Consider the following 19,621-nt stretch of genomic DNA (forward strand, 5'->3'; position numbering starts at 1 on the left):
CGTCTTACTTTGCACTGGTCGCCAGGTTGCCATGGAGACCAGCGGTCCCATTTCTCCTGTCTAAGTGCTTCTTTCAGTCAAGCTAGGACTCTCTCTGTCTCTTATTCCTCTCAGTTTAATATCTCTGTCGATCTCTGTCTTTCTGGCTGTCTGTCTTCTTATCCTTGCTCTCCTCGCTTAAGCTCGCAGATTGCTTGTTACTTACACTTATCATACACTCAGCTAATTTTGAGTTACTCAGTGCATTCAGCAACTTCTACAAAATACTCTCCATTAGAAACCTGCCCTGTCTGTCCCTGCGAGGTATCTTTATAAGTGCTTGTTAGACAGTAATGGAAATATTTCATCATTCCTCTGTGTGTGTTTGTGTGTGTGTGTGTGTGTTCTCCAAGAAGATTCTGGAAAACTAATGAGTAAGACCTAGATGGATTGAGAGACAGGTGAATGACAGTCCCGAACGACACCCAATTTGGGAGCTTTAACAGCTGAGGGATTTACTGTGTGTGTGTGTGTGTGTGTATGTGTGTGAGAGGTGTGCATATGTATTTTGGATTTTGGATTTTTCATAACCTCCCAACTTTATCTTCCTCTCATTCTAAAAACCCAGAGACTTTGGCAGGGTACTTAGTATCTTGAATTCAGTGTTCAAAATTAGCCTGTTTGGACCTGGCATTAATATGCATGTACAGCTAAATAAAAGCGTAAACAACCACCAAGAAACACTGTCATCTAGTTACTCAACCACTTGTGATCAGCTCACCCACGACATATTTTAATACCAGGTCTAAACAGGCTTATTTTGGCTGGTTTCAACCTTCCTGTCGGCCTCCATTTAATTAGTGGTTGATGTGGGCCTGATGTTGCCTGTTTAACCCAATTTATACCTGCTCTCTCTAAATACACTACATGGCCAAACAGTTGAGGACACCCGTACACTAAAGCCTCCGCTCATCTGGAAACGCTGCAGGGATTTGTACCCGTTCAACCACAAGAGCAGCAGTGAGGTCACTGGTGTTGAGCAGCAAGGCTTGGCCCACAGTTTGTGCTGCGCCTCATCCCAAAGGTGTTGGATGGGGTTAAATCGGGGCTCTGTGCAGCCCAGTCAAGTTCCTCCACACCGAGTAAAATATGTCTTTATACGCTCCCATTTTTTTTTTCCCCCAACCAGCTTTATTTATAACAAGAGTTAAATCAAATGACAGATGCACTTGGTACAAATTACAAATTAGATGTATGTTCAGGATGGAGTCAGACCTCCTAAGAACACATTGCATAGGATTAATTTAACCAATAATTTTGCACATAAAAACTCAAATAAAGTTAAGTGTTTCTGTTTATTATAAAGATATTGTTAACTAGAAATTAAATTTGTTGTTTAAACTATTCCTAACTTGTTACATGCTCTTAATTAACTTGGCCACAATCAGCTTTCTCCAATAACTTGATTTCTAAAATTCCATGTCCATGAGAAACTTTGTTCCCCCTGCTAGTTGTAGGGGATTAGAGAAACCTGGTTTCCCCTGCCGGACTTCTCCTGGAGAAAGTCGATTTTTGAGTTGTGTACAATGTACGCATCACTGGGTTTCTCAATGGCTTTTTACATGAACACATGTGCATGACAAAGATTGACGACAGGGAGAGTATTGCTGTGACAACAGCAGCTGGAAGAAAGAAGAGATCATTACACATAAAGATGCATATGAAAGATGACAAAAATTTAGGAAACAGAATTGAGTCTCCACTACAGTTAAGATAAGGAAGTAACTAGTTTACTGCAGTGCATAGTCTGATTTTTCTTGTGTTCTTGTAAACACACTTCTAGTGTGGTCTGGCTGTAAGATTTCTACTAAGATTTTCCCTTAATTGGAAAAGTGTGACCGTATAACTTTGGCCATATTAACTAATTCCTGACAGGAAGCTGAAGTACAGTCTCAGTCACTATTAAAGGTACAGTATGCAGCATTATTTGTAAGCGCACCAATCAAATGTTAATGTCTTACAAATTATTCTTTGACAAATTAACAAGCTACCATCATTTGGCAACCGTTTTAGACATCTACTCTATTGGAATGAAACCTGAAGTCTGTAACCGCGCTCATGCCAGCAAAAGAAGAAGCATCACCTACTATAGTACCAAGCTTATCTCAGTGCTTTACTTTTTTTCATTTTTCATGTAAGCGCACCAATCAAATGTTAATGTCTTACAAATTATTCTTTGACAAATTAACAAGCTACCATCATTTGGCAACCGTTTTAGACATCTACTCTATTGGAATGAAACCTGAAGTCTGTAACCGCGCTCATGCCAGCAAAAGAAGAAGCATCACCTACTATAGTACCAAGCTTATCTCAGTGCTTTACTTTTTTTCATTTTCTCACTTTCAGTTTGACACAGCTCTGCTGCAAATCCTGATGGAACAAGAGTGTTAAAAAGTGATTTTTTAAAAATGTATATTCAAGCTGTAAATGTGTTATGTTTGCAGTCTTTGTTCCATCACCACTTCACAACTTTCCTAATCCTAACAGTCCTAATTTGGAAATAATATCCTGAAAATATATCCTACATTAGCACTTCATAGATTTTACTGGTGCAAGGTGAGACAGATTGATTTACCTGCCCCGTCGCCCCCTCTTCCCACTGCCTTATCAATTTCACCAAATCTATTGCAATCACACATACGCATACACACTCAGCAACCCCCCCCCCTCCAAAACTACTCCAAATACTGCACACCCCCATAACCCTGCCAAGCTATACTATGCTGTTTAATTGCTCTCTAAAATCAAATCAATAACAGTGAGGCATTTGTTGGGGTGGGGGCAAAAAATCAATTGTTGCAGCTTCACGGCTGAGTCAGAACGGGAGAAGGAGGAGTGGATTGAAGCAGTCCAAGAATCGATCGCTGAGACACTCTCCGACTATGAAGTGGCGGAGAAGATCTGGTTCAACGAGGCCAACAGGAGCTGCGCCGACTGTCGCGCCCCGCAGCCGGAGTGGGCGTCGGTCAATCTGGGTGTGGTCATCTGTAAGAAGTGTGCAGGTAAGTGAGTCATGTATACTGCTTCTCTCTTGGTTTACTTTGACTCTCTGGGTTGACAACAACACTGTACACACAGTGATAAACAACTCCTCACATTTATACACCCCCACCTACACGCAACATGTGTGAATGGAAGCAGGCAGTAGGTCAAAGTGCTGTTCTGTGATTGATCTTAAATATGGGTTAGCAAGTACTCAGCTGAAGGAAGTGTGCAGTGCAAATAATGTACTTTTTATTTTTTTTTTTATCATCAGAGTAAAATGTGTCAAAAATTCAAAGTTCATTCATTCAAGTTTATAAAGAAAACCTTGCTCTGTAATTGTTCTCTTACTCTGAAGCTAAATTCTGAGTCTGCTCTGTAGTTTTCTAATGAATAATAAGTATAGCAATGTTCATTAAAAAGACAAAGTGGAAATGTAAGTTATGCCTTTTTAATCAAATTAAAACACATTCGATGAAACAGATGCACACTACTTACAGATATTTTTTTGTGAATATTAATAGCACGTTTTATTGTATTCCATATGGTGTTCCACATGGCTCAGTATATTGTCCACATCTTTTTTTCATTATACATGCAAACTCTTTTTTAATTATTAAGAAATTACAATGCGTAAAATAATGTTTTTGAAAGAAATACCACTTAAAAATAAGACAACCCTTTTAAATCCTTTAGAAATAGTTTATAATAGGTTATTAGATTGTAAACATGTTATAAATCATTAATAAGCTGTTGCAACACATTAGATAAAAATACTGAGCCCATGTTTATCTGCACTGTTAAGCCTCAGATCTGATTTGTCCATCTTCTCCGTCAGCAGAATTTAAACCTGCCAGCTTCATTGGATTTTATAAGTTGCTGACATTCACCCTCTCTCACCATAGCATAATGGTCAAAAAGTTTAATTGGCATATAAAATTAATATTTTGAATTACGAGATTCGTACACTAAGGTTTTGGCATTATTGTTTTCCTTGAAATTTTCAGCACCGTTTCACATTTTACAATAAGAGTTAGAAATGTTGGTAAGTCATTAGCAAAACTAATTAATCTTAAGCTGTAACAGGATATTGCCAAATACTGAGCCCACATTAATGTATGTTAATTCTTTATAATTGTTTGCTAATGATTTATTTAGTGTCACAACATAATTAGCATCTTGGCTTTTTTCCCCTAAATTGTGTTTATTTTTTCAACTGTTATCAAATTTTTTTTTTTTCCCTTACATTTCCTTTAAAATGAAATGATCTGAGATTAGAGCTGCAACAATTAATTGATTAGTTAATTAGTTGTCAACTGTGAAATGAATCATGAACTATTTAGATACGCAATTGATTATTTTGAATAAGTTTCAAGAAAAAAAAAATCCAACTTTCAACCAAGTGAGAGTGGTTGGAAAACAATCCCAAAGACAAACACACACCAAGTTTCTTACTTATATAACTTTTTTCTTCTTTATCTGAAGTCGTAGAGCAATAACAACAAGCGAGACCATGATGCACGACTCAAAAACATGCAAAAGAACTCAATTCTTCATCTGTATGTGTGGTCTGGTGGTTGTTTGTGTCTGTGAGAGTATGTACTCTGACCCAGAGGCTCTTTTGGAATAAGTTCTCAGGTGATAAGCCACTTATGGGAGTTGGCGTCTGGCCTCTGGACTCCCTAATCTATTTGGCAATGCTGGATGGCTTAGATGAAATGACAACAAAGATTAAGCCACGGGCGAGAACTTGGGGGATCCCAAACTGCTTCTTGACCCACTAAACATGATTAGAGTGAGGCAGCGGCCATGCTTGATCTGGAGGGATATCTGGCTGGTGTGTAGTTTTTTTTTCCCTCTCCTTTTGTGTGCTCCTATACACTCATCGCTCTTCCCCCTCCAGATCTTCTCCAGGCCTGAGATTTCTCCCAGAGTCATAAGTTTTAATGCGATTCTTCACCTCACCTCTGCAAAGCCCATGTAATTGGTACGCATCAGATATCCAACATCCCTTTTCAAACACCCTTAAATGATTTCATTTGCAGGGGTGTTTAATATTACATTTTGTCGACACGCCGGGAGAGAGAGGGTGAATATCTGCAGCGGAGGAAGCTGTCCTCACACTGCGCTCTCCTTAAATTAGGTGGTGGTCCATTTGGAATACCAATGACTGCTCACGCTTTTAATTAGGGCTCTCATGTCATGGACAATAAAGAGAAATGCTGAACAAGAGGAAGAGGAAAGAAGTAATGAGAAGGCTAATGGTGAAAATGATCCCACATTGGCTTTCCTCTTTTTTTGTGCCAAGATGGAGTGAATTTTAATATTCTGTAGCTTTGCTCTTTGATGTGAAGCTTCAAACTATTAATATTTTTTCTTTGTTTGCAGAGACTTGAAGGACTGTTAAGGTCCGTTATTGTACGTTTTATGACAAAAGATGATCTGCGTTTATTGTCAATATTATAAAACAGGTGAATTTCATCAAAAACACAAAGACTCGGGTGTCAGTGTGCTTTAAATAAAAAAAAAAAAATGTGGCTCTGGCATTCTTCACTATAACCATGTGGGTTTTATGAAACGCTTTAAGAGACGCAAATTCCTAATAACCTGCTTATTTGTGGTTTTATTAAAAAGTGAAAGCTCAAATAGAAAGTTTTTATCACTGACCTTGTCACAAGAGCACCTTGTTTGCTGATAGTGTCTCCTCGCAGCAGAACCTATTACTGTGGATAATCAGCTACTTTTAAAAATAATCTGGGTATTATCTGGTAAAAGCTGGCAAAGAACAAAAACCTGTGATGCTTAAGCCTGCATTTACTGATTTTTTTTTTTGGCAGTGCTACAGAGTTTAAGTGTGACTTGTTATAACCTCATGAACAAACAGGGATGTAACAGTACCAAAACTTCAAGGTATGATAATACCCTGGAATTCTTGAATACAATAAAATAAAACTAGCATGAAATAACAATCAGCTGACATTTCGATTATGTACAGTATGTACAATTGCAAAACAAAAGCAAGGCAGCAATCACTAGAAGTCCTTTTATAAAATAAAATAAAATAATCAATAATTAACCTGGCATGGTAGATATCGTGACAGTCCAGAACAGCACAAAATATTTTTATTGGGATATCCACTACATTATTACCAGGGTTGAAAGTAACTAATTACAAGTACTCACATTACTGGAATTAAGTAGACTTTTGGAGTACTTGTACTTTTAAGAGTATATTTTAAAGTCTATACTTTTACTCGCGCTTAGGCATTAACACTAAGTAATCAACTTTTAAAATCATAATTGAGTACAGAGTTAAATAAATAATGTTAAATAAAATACATAATTTTCTATAATAAAGTATCTCTGCAAAGTCACATTGGTGCACAGTCTCCACAGAAGCAGTTTATTTTATTCTAGCTCAAAAATTCACTATATCAGCCGCCATGTCTTTGAATTTTTTAACCCTCTGGAATCAATATCAGTATTGGTCTAAAAATCCCATGTCAGTCGGGCTCTAATCCAAACCTTTCATCTGCATTTTTGTAGCCAGTGAGGCTATGTGATCACGATCAAGTCAATAAAAGAATGACATAAAAAAACAAACAAACAAACAACAAAAAACGTTGCAGCAGGAACAGGTTTGATAGAAGTGAGCAGAACAGATCAGGAGTTGGGAACAAGACTAAAGATTTGGAGAAACCTAAACCTCTTTGATTGACTGCCACTATTGATAATATATTAAACATCAGTGGTTAAAAAGTAACAATGTTCACTCTCCTTTTAGCTCTGTTTCTGTCTCTACCAAAGCCTGAGGGGAATATTTGACTGCTGAGTTTTTGTTTTGCTGAAAACGGCTGCCTGTTGTGGCTGGAGATGAGTCTGATAAGAGCAGTAGCACTGAACTAAAAGATTAAAGTTGACATAAACCTCCCATGTGACCTGAAGTAGATTTCTGCAAGATACTATATATAAAACCCCTAAGCTGAGAGAGGAGAGAGGCTGCTGTAACCACCGGTAAGTTGCAACCACGGCTGATTCGAAATTTCCATTTGAGAGAAATCAAAAAGAATGCAGAGTGAGTCGACCTTTAATGTGAAGCTTTAATGATCGTCTCATTCAGACGGTGATGGCGTTTCTCTTGGATAGTTCAGCAAAGATATAAAGCCTTGTCTTCACCCTTAAACCGGTAAAAAGCACATTCCTCGGTAACTTTACTTCCCCAATAACTTCAGGTGTCCGTCCTTTCTACACTGTTCTTTTTGTTTCCTCTCTTTGCCCTTTCTCCTCCTGAAACCTGACCAGCCACGGGAAATGACAAAGACAGAGAGGCCCCTCTCCACACATGTAATTGCAATAAACTCCTTTAAACAAGGATGCAACTTGTAGAGACGTCTGCTGGCAACAGTTGCCATGGTAACCCACAAATGCAGCGCTCATTGCTTTGCTTTTGTTTCCATCTGACTCATCATTGAGTGAGGGGGAAAATGGCACACAAGTACAGGGGGTTGGAAAAGAGCGTCATGAACTGTCGCTGGGAAAGTTTTTAATTGGGGCTGAAATCCTTTGCGGGTCGAGCAGTTTTTTTTTTATTCTGTGAGAGCCATTGTGATGGGAATGCCCTTTTGTGTGTTGTTTTGGTCCCATCAGAAAGATGAAGACATTTGCAACAGACTATTTATATGTGAAGATCTCACCATGTACCCGGTGGCACGTGCAAATGCACACTTTTTTCAGCTTCATTACCCTTACACAAGTGAAAATGCTCCTGTGGTGCTGTGTGGCTCAGCGGATGAAGCGTGGCCGTGGCAATTCAGTAAGCGCCCAGAGTGAAATATTTTCACTCCTTCACAGGCAGAAATGGCAGAAATCTTGCTCTTTGGCCTTTATTCGTCAGGCAGGACTCATGTGGTCTCAAAGACAGCGATCATTCCTCTCTTTCTTTCTTTTTTTCGGCAAACTAGATTTAAACAAAAGTCTGAAAACAGCGATGCATCCACACATGACACTTAATTGCAGACTTTTCTTCCAGAATATTTAAAATGACCTTGGAGAAGAAGGAAGTCCATTCTATTTGCAGTTGCAAGGCTAAAAGACATACAGTATTGCTGTGAACATGTGGCATTTTAATTACATTAATTTTGTTGTAATAAAATATGTGCTAATAATCCCAATATTTTTCAGTCAGATTCAATTATCAGACATAGTTGCTCCCAAGCTTTGTAAAAATGTGTAGATGTGTAGAGAATTATTTTATTAGAAAGTGATGAATTTGATGAGGCACATCATCCCGCAAGTGTTTTTTTTCTCCCTAGACTGACTTTTAAAGTTTTCAACAAACAAGATTATTCAGAGCTTGTTGAAAATTTCTATTTCAACACCCTAAAGTAGGTTGAAGGTCAGTCACACATTGCTTATGTCCACATGCTCGAGTAAAAGTCTTAAACAACCTCAAACAAAAGTAATGATGGAGGTGATGCCTCCTCAGTCTAAGCACCATATATATGAGTTGAAACGTGCCATGTCGCCCATCACATTCTATATGGTGTTCCACAGGGTTCAATGCTTGATCCACTCCCTTTTTTATCATATAAGTTTCTACTCAGCTAAATTAAACAACTGCACAATGTAAATTTTCATAGCTATACAGGAGACACACAACTGTACTTATTGCTAGCTCCTTATTGTCCCAGCAGTTAAAATTATTCAGTGCACTATCAAGTAAAAACAGTATTTTTTCGTGCACTGGCCAGTTTTTAGATTTTGGTCTGTTTTGCCTTTTTCTGTCTTCTTCCAGACCACTAGCAAGAAAATGTACAAAATACAAAATATTTTGTTGAGTTTTATCAGATGTTGTGTCACTAAATAGCTGTTTTTAATCAAAATGTATGGAATTGTACAATAAATATATTATAGAGAAGAAATATATATTAAGAAACTGAAGTCATAATTATTGGTGCTCATTCTAAAACATCTATCTAGACTTAAAACTTGGAAAATAAAAAGCAACAGGTAGGTGGTACAGCAGTATAATGCTGTCCGACTCCCCATGTAGAAAGAATATGGGTCTGGTACTGTTTTGACAGGAGAGCTGGGACTGTCCTTTGTCCTTAATGTATTCGCCATTTCATCACATCAAGTGTGACCACAGTGGGATATGGCCTGGCATATCAGATTCAAAAAAGAGCAATTAGACCAGTCAGTTAATGCATCCTGTCGGATTTAAAGGGCACTGCAACTCAGGGTGTTTGTGAAGAGCTCGTCGCTTTAAAATAAATTTGGGAAACTGTGCGTAAAGTTTGTGCGAATCAGTGCTTTTTTACCATTTATATAGTTAATATTCTTAATCTAAGTTTCCAGTTGTATGGCTTGTTCTGCTCAGTATGGACATGATAAAACACCAGCAGTAAAGTAAATAATGATCTCTAGTAATCTAAAATTAATTCACTCTTAGTTTCTCTTTTTTGTATCTTAGGTGACAAATAATTAAATGATTTCTGGTGTGTGTGCTGTCGAGATCTGTGTCAAGACAGTCTTTTCACAGCTCATGGCCTCACACTTTCATTCACAGCTGCTCTACTTGAGCATAGAAGACAGTAATGAGATCATGCCAAATCTAAATCTAAAATTATCCGCCTTTGCACTCAGGACAATAATTCACATTCACACATACGCCGTGTTTCTGCCAGATGTATTATGCATGTATGCTCTGTCTTTGGCCATAAGCAACCCCAGAAGCCTCTCGTTCACCCAAATAAACAGGCCGACCCACAAACACAATGAATTACTCATGATTCATTAGCAATTAATGGCCCTCGTTCTGTGCTTTCATTTCCAATTAGGAGTGCTGAGGGGACTAAATATGTCTGTTGTGAGTGAGAGAATGAGCTTGCAGTCATGCTCTGCTTCTCCGTCTTGTAACCGCCTGTTTATTGTTTACTCCATCATTGACATGTGGTGCGTGTTTGTGCAGACACTGTGGAGATTTCTCTGCATATATGTATCCCTTAATTTCTGGTTGTTTTTTTTTTCATATGAACTTTTCAAGAACTGAAAGCGTAGCTGGACAGTCATGCATTTTTGAGTATATCTAATTGAAAAAAGGTTTCTGACACCCAAGGGCCGTATGCATTTCTGAGCGAGTGTGTGTTGAGTGTCTTTTGAGCTCATGTTGACTGTCTCTTCCTGTGTGCCAGGCCAGCACCGCTCCCTCGGCCCAAGTATTTCCAAAGTGCGGAGCTTGAAGTTGGACAGCAGTATCTGGAGCAATGCGCTGGTGGAGGTACGTAGTGTGCTGTTTCTCTTGTGAGTGAGAACGACATGAATTCTCACTGCATATTTAATGTTTTGCACAATTTAAGCCAGTGCAACATCGAGGAAGGGTTTAACAAGACTCCCATTTGACCAGTTATGCAATTTTCAACTATTTTTCAACGGGATTTATGGTAGTTTGTGTCTTAAAATTAGCTATCATTTTTGGCTCATATTCAAAGGGCTTATAAACTAAAGTAAAATAAAATGTGAACACCGTAGACAGTAGAATGAGTGGATGGAGCTTCTAGTTCTTAAAAGTGAGTCCATCCAGTGCAACACAAAGGGCTCACAATCTTATTTGCATCAAATTGACCAGTTTCTCGCTCTTCAGAAACATGTTTCAGCGACTGTTTAGTAGCAAAAAAGTTTTGCAAAGGTTTTGCCTGATTAAGGTGTAGTACTGAAATGTTGCAAATAAATGATATATTGCAAATTAGACAGTGTGCAGGAGTCCTTTTTGCAATTTTTTTGGTCTACTTGAATCTCTCCAACACACCTGTCTTATCTAATAGATGTGCTTCCTTTGTTCTAAGTGACTGTTTAGTTGTAATAAGAGAAATGTTGTCGACAAGTTGTTTGCAGTCTGCCAGCTCATGGCTAAATGTCAAAAAAATCCTACACAGTGGTACGCACTGGTCACCTGTGCATATATGCATATGAATACTGTACCAGTATGTAAGTTTGTCTTCAACAGACAAACCAAAAACTAATTTTTATCAGGCAGTAACAACCTTTGTCTCCAGAATCACTTCTTACCATGATTCAGTGGAAACGTTCTCATTGATTGAAGTTGTTTTGATGCATTACGCTTTCATCTGAAAAAGTAATGAACAACTGTATTTGCCAAAACAAAATATGTGTCGGTCTGTGATTTGGCAGATATAAATTACAAAGCCTACAATTAGCTCTACAAACAATTCTCACCTAAATTTGTCGCCTTCTCTGTGTTTCCTTTAACACTCAGCTCTTCTTGGAGGTGGGAAACAAGAACGCTAACAGTTTCTGGGCTGCTAATCTTCCCTTGGAGGACGATCTCTTCAGTGGGGCTTCGGCGGAGCAGCGCGCCACGTTCATCCGCAGGAAGTACAGGGAGAGGAAGTACCGGAGGGTCCTGGAGGGCTTTCAGGACCTGGAGCAGCTCAACCAGGTGCAATTTTCATGAAAAGTATAAGCAAAAAATCAAAATGGATGTTATAGAAAGTATTTTTTTTAGGTATTCAGCCAATATATGTATAGTTTCTGTCTTTTTACTGGCCATCAATTATTGCTTCTTGACCAGAAGTTATGTAGGGAGGAGAAAATACTTTCCCTTTGATTCTACACCCACTTTGAGCACTTTTCTAACAATATGCCAAACTTGTTTGCTCGTTTACTACAGCAGTATACTGTAGGCGCCTGTGCGGGTCCTCTCTGCTTTTCTCTGTAAACAAGCAGAGCAGATGTGGTTCAAGCACAGCAGATCTACAACTTGCAGACTCCCTCGCTGCCTTGTCAAGTTATCCTCCACATTAAAGTTAGGGTGTTTCACTGACTGTGTCTTTAAATGTCTCGTACACACTCTCTACAGCAGTCTGTTGACTTGTACCAGAAGTTCTTTCTCTTTTCAAGTGCTGAACTCTACCTGGAAGTTGTACGGCATGTCATGTCTATAATACATTGGATTTATCTCAACGTACACACAGAATTCAATGTGTGTACCAGACTGGATATAACAGAATAGCTGCTGTTGAGGGAGGCATTAGAAAAGTAAAGTAAGAAAAGTGTTTGCAAAATATCCATTGTTCCTAATTGTGTAAGCAACAAACAACCAGCTTTTCCTTAGGTGCACTAGCTGTATTGTAACATTATAACATCTTACAAATCTTCAAACATTTGAAGTTGCACAAAGAACAGTAAGTCAAGGTCAATATTAACAGAGTTAGCGAGCTGCTTAGCTAACATTTACTTAACAGCTAAGGTAAGTCGAGGTCAATAATTAGCGGGCTAATGCTTAGCTAGCGTGGAGCCTAACAGCTAAGCACTTTTGTAAATCAGTGAGGCTGGAAACTCACTGTCGCATTTTATGACGTGTTTTGGTCTTGAAACTCAAAGTTTAGGATTTGGGACTTGACTTGGGACTTGTTAGTCTTGACTTGGGACTTGAATGAAAAGACTTCTGACTTACTTGAGACCTGCAAAACTGGCTGCATAGTGTGAGCAAGCAGAACATCAATAAATAAATACATTTTAGGCCTTGGGTGCTTTTTCTGGCTCTTGTTACCTAACTATTTTCCTGTTAAGGTTGGAGCAAAGTGCAGCAAAAGTTCACCAACCATTCAGTGATAAGTGGGCACCTGTAATGGTTTCATCTGTACTTCTAAGAAGTACGATACAAGGCATACTCCATTAGCTAAATCCACTGAACTTGAAAATGCCCATATTTCTCCTGACCTTTTGACCATCAGTAAAACAGCACTGCAAGACTAAAAATGCCAAAGGGGACGTCTTATCGATCTCGAGTGTAAGCTGGTTGGCGCTGAGGCCTCCTCTGCCAGTTTGTGGTTTAGGGTTTATTGCTCCGGCAAAGAAGCGGCTGTTTTTTGGCTCCCTCTTAAAAGAGAGGGTCTTAAAAGCGAAGCGCTGAGCCTCCAAACGGCTAAGTTTCCACCTGCGTCAGCATTTACGCAGATCAGCCCCCTTGTATTGTTTTCATGAGGAGAAAAAGAGGGATGGAGATGTAGAGAGAAAGAGGGAATGATGGGAAGGAAAGTAAGAAAGAGTTAGACTAGCTAGCTAAGTGGAAAAGTGGATTAGGATCCACAACAGAAACGCTTGGGTTGGTTTTATTGCGGCTTTGCTGGCTTTTGCGGGTCTGTGTGTGTGTGTGTGTGTGTGTGTGTGTGTATGTGGGGGTGTGTACATGCGTGTGAACATGTGTGCCGCTCCACTGAGGATGTGTGAATTTGCTGTTATAGTGGGAGTTTTTTGCAGCATGGTGTGGGAGAGGAAGTGTAGCAGACACAAAGTGTGTGGCTGCCTAAAAGGGTCTGGTTAGTGGAGAAGTGTGTGTATGTGTGTGTGTGTGTGTGTGTGTGAGTGTGTGAAAGAGAAGGACAAAGAGGAAAAAGGTGGAGGTGGGTGGTTGTGTTTGCTTTCTCTCCTTCTGTCTAGTCTGCCTTTATAAATGGGCTCAACAGATTTGATAGGGATCAATGTGTCGTAGAACAATTATACACACACAACGTGACTAGGAAATAATAAAAAAAAACTCTTAAAAACAGTTCCACTTATCTTAACATGCAGTAATAAATCACAAGCAACCTATAAAAATACAAAAAAAAGTATTTTTAACGTAAACAAGGACACTGAGTCTAATCTCATTGGACACGTTGTTCCAGTTCTGTGTCACACTTACTTACTGTAACAGAAGTATGAATACAGAAAAATAAAAGCTATATAAAACCCATTCCTTTGGGAGTCTTCTCTGGAACAAAGACAATAATACAATGGCAATTTCCTCATTGACATTCATGCAATTTTGAAATCACGCTATGACATTTTAACAAGTTTTATGGGCCCAGCGGTCATGAAACTCACTCAACACAAGCCGTAAATTACTGTTTAATGTGTCAATTCGAGTTGTAAAATGAGAATAAAAAGGTAGCGAGGTGATTTATATCTGACTGCATCAGTATGTCTCTTACATAATCTCGCACGCGCGCAATTATTCTGTGAAGATGTTTTCATTTTGTGTCCGCTTTCTTCATCTCATGCCCCTCTTCGCCATCCTCGTTCTCTCTGTTTCTTGGTCCCACGTTCCCCATTAGAAGCTCATATCCCAGTGACCTCCACAGAGTCTCCGCAGGCCACATGACCTAGAGAGGGGGGTGGGGGGGTGGGGGGTGTCAGAGGACCTTCTTATATCATTACGCACACACTCGCACACACGCAGACACATATAAACCCTCTAGTGGCTGCGGTAATTGCTATGACACGGAAGGTCATTTCCAGAGACGATACAGAATAAGGCCAGGTTGCATGGGACTATTTTGCCATAATCTGACCCCGTCTTGTGTGTGTGTGTGTGTGTGTGTGTATATGTGTGTGTGTGTGTGTGTGTGTGTGTGTGTGTGTGTGTGTGTAAAAGACAAAGACTGTAAGTGAATTAACTAATCATGACTTTATATTGTATTAATTTTGGTCACACTTAATTTTACAGTATGCTAATAAGATATAAGAACCCATACTTTGTGTTAAATTAGACAAAAACTAGAAATAATATATTATTAATTAGACAGAAGTTATAGTGTAATTAGACACAATACATCTGATGGTACAACAGTAAGACAAGCCATACTTTGTATCAAATTGGCCAAAACCTTAAATAGTATATTTTTTATTAAACAGTATTAGACCCTTTATTAGACCGTTATTACACTTTATCAGAGGATAATTAGGACAACATTAACTGTGCTGTAAACTAATTGTATTATTTGCGTAATCATGTATTATTTTCCACCGTTAGACCCTTATTAGACTTAATAGTAATATATTACTTAATAATATATTTCTGTAATATTATTATTGTAATCATATTACAGTTGCTGTTTCTGGTAACTCTCAGAAATACTTTTTGACCTGAGGAGGGTGTCTTATGATGACGTGTACGTGCAGCAGGTCAGGGCACGGCACGCCAGCTGCTCGCCAAAAAGCTAAATGAAGGATGGAGGATGAGAGTTCACACACACACACAACAGTTCACTGGATCAGCTGTTCACCTTTGAAGCCCAACGAGGCAAAGCTAATATAGTAATATAAAGGGTAATGTAGTGAATTGCCTTTAATAACAAGTAATGAGTAAAGTAATATTATTAATTTATTACTCAAGTCACTTGCCCAGCACTTCTTTCACCTTCTTTTTTGTTTTTAATCAAATTGCATTATCTGCCTGCAACAGTAGTCCATAGACAAAATATCCCTCTGCTGCTATAATTTCAGTTTTTACTTGATAGATCTGGTTCACGGATTGTTTTTTTTTTTTTTGAATAAGAAAGTAGCATATATATGATAGTTTAGTTAGTTACATAGTTAGTTTACAGTACAGTTTTGCTGTAAAGCATCCCTTATTACCTCGTCAAAAGTCTAATAAGGGTTCGAGAAAGAATGTATTTCTATTTTTGTCTAATTTGTCAATAAAATATGGCTTGTTAGATTGTATTAGTGTACTGTAAAATACAGTGTGGCTGTTTTTTTTGTTTTCTGTTGATAAAGATGAATTTTGCAGAACCTGTGCACAGGTAGAAATAAATGAATGTGTGCTTTGAACACACACACACACACAGACACACACTTATATATATTTATCTCAGTGCAGGTCCTTTGTGTGGGTGGGCAGGTTATATTGACAGGTACTTTGTTTGTGTGTGTACTTTGCCTGTGTGTATATGCACAGCCTCACCGTGCCTCACTTTCAGACGGATCTCGCCGGTTTGTGGCAGATCGATGCAGCTTACTGACTCGGCCCGAGTCCGATGAAAGGAGAGGTTGCTCGTTGAAATTCCGCTATTTGCCACTCGACTCCTCTGTTGATCCACTTTGTTGTGGGTCATCGTGCACAATGTCACATCAATTGACTGGACTGATAGGAAGAGACAGCCAGAGAGAGAAAATATTTTCCTCAGTCAGACTGTATTCTTCTGAGCCTTTTATCTTGCTTCTCTTAGCTGTGAAACAGGTGAATAGTTTTAAGAAAGCATGTCTGTGTGGCTAGACACTCCACATATATAAACATGGTTTTCAGCTTCATTTAAAAGAGGAATTCAATATTATATATTTATAGGTGTGAAGGTTTGTTTCAGAAAAAAGTGCCAAGCTGCCAATGCCGATGCAGTGCTGAGGTGTCTCGTCTAATGACCACCGGATGCCCTTACTAAAGTACTTTTGTAAAAGCAGACACACAGAAAATATAGGAATAATAGAAGAATATAAAGGCCCTGTATCGGACATCTGATCACTCAGACCACATTCAGACAGTCGGTGTCTACTGTGAGGGTCATAAAACTTAATCCAAGCTGTCTAAAATCAGTCTGCTTTTAATATTGTTGTAAGTTTTTAATCTCAGTTCACGTAAACAGTAAGCGCGCTCTCTCCAGCATCTCCCTCTCTCGTGGTGTGTGTAGGCTGGGTGGATCATTCCACCTTTTTAGAGGGTTGTGTTTATTTGTCATATGCAGTACTACTCACCCTGTGAAAACTGTTGTGTGTCTTCTTTGTCGGTCTGGAGGAAAGTGTTGGATCTTTGAAGTGTGATACATTTTAGGGGCTTATACTTGAGATATCACAACTTTACTGTGTGGATTTTGAGCTTTTTTTTGCAACTTTCCTATTTTTATTTTCTTTTTATTATTTTAATGGACCTTCAAGTTGAAAAAAGCAGTTTATTTTGTAGTTCTTCATTTGTTTGTGCTTTCCTTTAGTTTGTTATTGAGGACAAAAGGTGACCAATACTGACATACACTTATTTATATGAAATTTATGTGTATTTTGGCGTAAAGTATGGTTATGTGCACTTAAATGAAGATTTGATACACTACATATATTTTATACTTGGCAGTTTAGAGCTCAATACACTGTGTGTGTTCTGTGTCACATATAAAAATTTAGTGGTGCATCAAAGTCCACAAACCAGTGAGTGTTTTTATAATTGGTATATAATTGTGTATTTTACAATACAAACTGTTCTTAACACTTTTTAATTTTATCCCAATTGACAAATGGCAAACTGATCCTTCATTGTTAAAATGTGTATACAGGCTTATTTACAACCTTCATTTCTTCTTCGTATTGGAGTTGCGTACTTGCTGTGTTTTCAAACAGTATTTTCATTGCATGTATTTTTCCCTTTGCCTCAGTGTGCCCTGCTGTTGTTATTTGCTCAGTTCATTGTTATTCATGCCTTTATTATCCCACATTTCTCTTCTCCCAAAATGTTAGTTTCATTATATTTAATATGGCCCATTTGTCCTGTTCTTATTTGCTATATTCCTTTTTTTTTCACAGGGATTAGATATTTAATGATTCCCACAGGGAGTATTAAAGTTTGATCTTATTTTAACTCCTCTTTTGAGATCGGCGGGCGAAACTTAATTCTAAACTTTATATGGTTTTCTGACGCCACTTTATAGACTCTTTGTCCTCTATCAACCTGCTACACACACATACACAGCTTCTCCTCCTACTCAAGGAAGTGAGGCCGTTTTCGCTTTTCTGGGGATTTTCACTGGTCTATTGTCTGGGATGTGAAATTTTTAAAGGTATTAATCCAGCTATAGAAAGCTACTTAAAAATGCAATGAGCTGTGACTGCACTCATTCAGTCTTTTATTAGTCTATCACACCAGGAAACATTAAGTGACAGGTGGACGTGGATGAATACGATTTCCAACCACTAAAATCCGAGTTACAAATATGGCAAAATTAAAAATACAGTATTAGCCCACACATACGTTATTGAAAATTTTTATAAATGGAGTTGTGGCTTCATTGGACCCACAGCTGAGCAAAAGCACATCACAGAGAAAGTCCTCATGTGCTCTTCTTTCCCATTTAACAGGCGCTGTGTGCAGCTGTGGTGTTGCCCGACGTGCTGCAGACCATGGCGTTGGTGTTCAGTGGGGCAGATGTTATGTGTGCCACCGGGGATCCAGCCTTCTCCACCCCGTATCTCTTGGCCCAACGTGCTGGTCAGAGGCTGCAGATGGAGTTCCTGCACCAGAACAAACTCTCTGGTAAGCAGCTATGGGGGACTCTATAAAGGTCCAGTGAGTATGATTTATGCAGATTTATAGGCAGAATATGGCAGAAATGGAATATAATGTTCACAATTATACTTTCATTAGTGTATAAGCACCAAAAAATAAGAATCATTGTGTTTTCGTTACCTTAGAATGAGCCATTTATATCTACAAGGGGACAAACTAAACACTGGCCCTAGAGAAAGTATTTTTTGTGTTTTATGGCTATTGTAGCTTCTCCGACTTGCTTAAAAGGGAAGTGTGAGGCAACGCATTTGCAATCTGCAAGCTCATTGCTAGATGCCTCCTGTATGGCACAAATGCAGTTTATAGTCATCATAATGGTGCAGATTTACCACTTTAAAGTTGTTTGAAATAGTTTGTTTCTGATTTCACCCAGAAGTAAACAGTTTTCCTGTTGCTATCAGATTTCATCACCTGAAACTAGCTAGCTAATGCATGCTAGCCTTGTGAGTTGGCTTGTTAATGTTCCCAGCTGAATCATTAAAATAGAAATTCTGCCATGCGTAGGTGAAGAGGCCGAGGCTAAAGAAAACAACGTCCCAGGGAAAAAAGTTAGCATCTGCAAGACTTCATACGCCATTTAGAAGACATAGAAGTGAAACAGCAGCACTGTTCTTTGTCTGTTGGTCTGTTTGTCTCTGCATAGTTGATCTGAGTTCATACAGAAGTAAACAGAAACAGACTTTTCATTTCTAGCCAGTGACTAGCAGATTTTATCAGTGGTAGTTACCTAGCTAATGTATGCTAACTCTGTGAGTTGGCTTCTCAATGTTACTGGCTGATTCATAAAAATTAGAATTTTATAAAATGATTTTATAAAGTAAAAAGTTTCTTGCCTTCAGACGTAATGCTCACTTACTAATGCATGCTGACAGTAAGTAACTTCTTGCAGTTTGGCTCTTGTGTTTATGGTTTTAGAAAGGTATATTTTTTCACAAGTACTGTATGTACATACTTTTATTCAATAACACGAGAAAAAATAGTACCAGCTAGAATACAGGAACCTTTTCCATGGCCAGTGTTCAAACCAGGTGAGGTGCTGGACCACAGAAAGTAGCTGTAAAACAGAATAACTCATATATCCCTAGTCAGGCCTAAAAAAAGAGCTGACACACTCGCATAAATCTGTGAAAAGGCCTTTAAACTAGGTGTGCGAGTTGGCCTTTTACAACCATTGGCGCCACATATATTCAGCCCATTGTCTTTATACTTTAACAAGCCAATCATGTTTAAAACTCACACTCACCGCTGTGCCTCCGTGTTTATAAAAGCTCAGTGGGAGGGTTTTTTCACTGCCATGAATAGGAAATGAAGGCAGAAATTCCCACAAATTTGAAGCCAGCGTTTTAAGTACAAAATACTGCCTCTCTTTTTCTTTTTCTCTGTGTCTCTTCCACTTTCACCCAACTCTCCTTTGTATTACCCACCTCATGTTCCTGGCGTCGGAGGCAGGGCACAGATGTGCTGTGTTCTGTGGCTTCCTCATGACGGGTG

The 19,621-nt window shown here is 38.7% G+C and overlaps 1 protein-coding gene across 2 annotated transcripts in view; it reads left to right on the forward strand.

Annotated features, from left to right (window-relative positions):
* Positions 1-19,621, forward strand: part of arap2 (ArfGAP with RhoGAP domain, ankyrin repeat and PH domain 2) — a 169,915-nt gene that overhangs the window by 69,802 nt on the left and 80,492 nt on the right. For both annotated transcript variants that reach the window (XM_084711724.1, XM_084711725.1), the window contains exons 11-14: positions 2,842-3,041; positions 10,215-10,300; positions 11,297-11,479; positions 17,923-18,097. In XM_084711724.1, coding sequence (XP_084567850.1) covers positions 2,842-3,041; positions 10,215-10,300; positions 11,297-11,479; positions 17,923-18,097 — 644 coding nt within the window. The remainder of the gene's footprint in view (positions 1-2,841; positions 3,042-10,214; positions 10,301-11,296; positions 11,480-17,922; positions 18,098-19,621) is intronic.

The sequence above is a fragment of the Lutjanus erythropterus genome, chromosome 23 (genome assembly GCF_056507025.1).
Source record: "Lutjanus erythropterus isolate fLutEry1 chromosome 23, fLutEry1.hap2, whole genome shotgun sequence".
NCBI lineage: Eukaryota > Metazoa > Chordata > Actinopteri > Lutjaniformes > Lutjanidae > Lutjanus > Lutjanus erythropterus.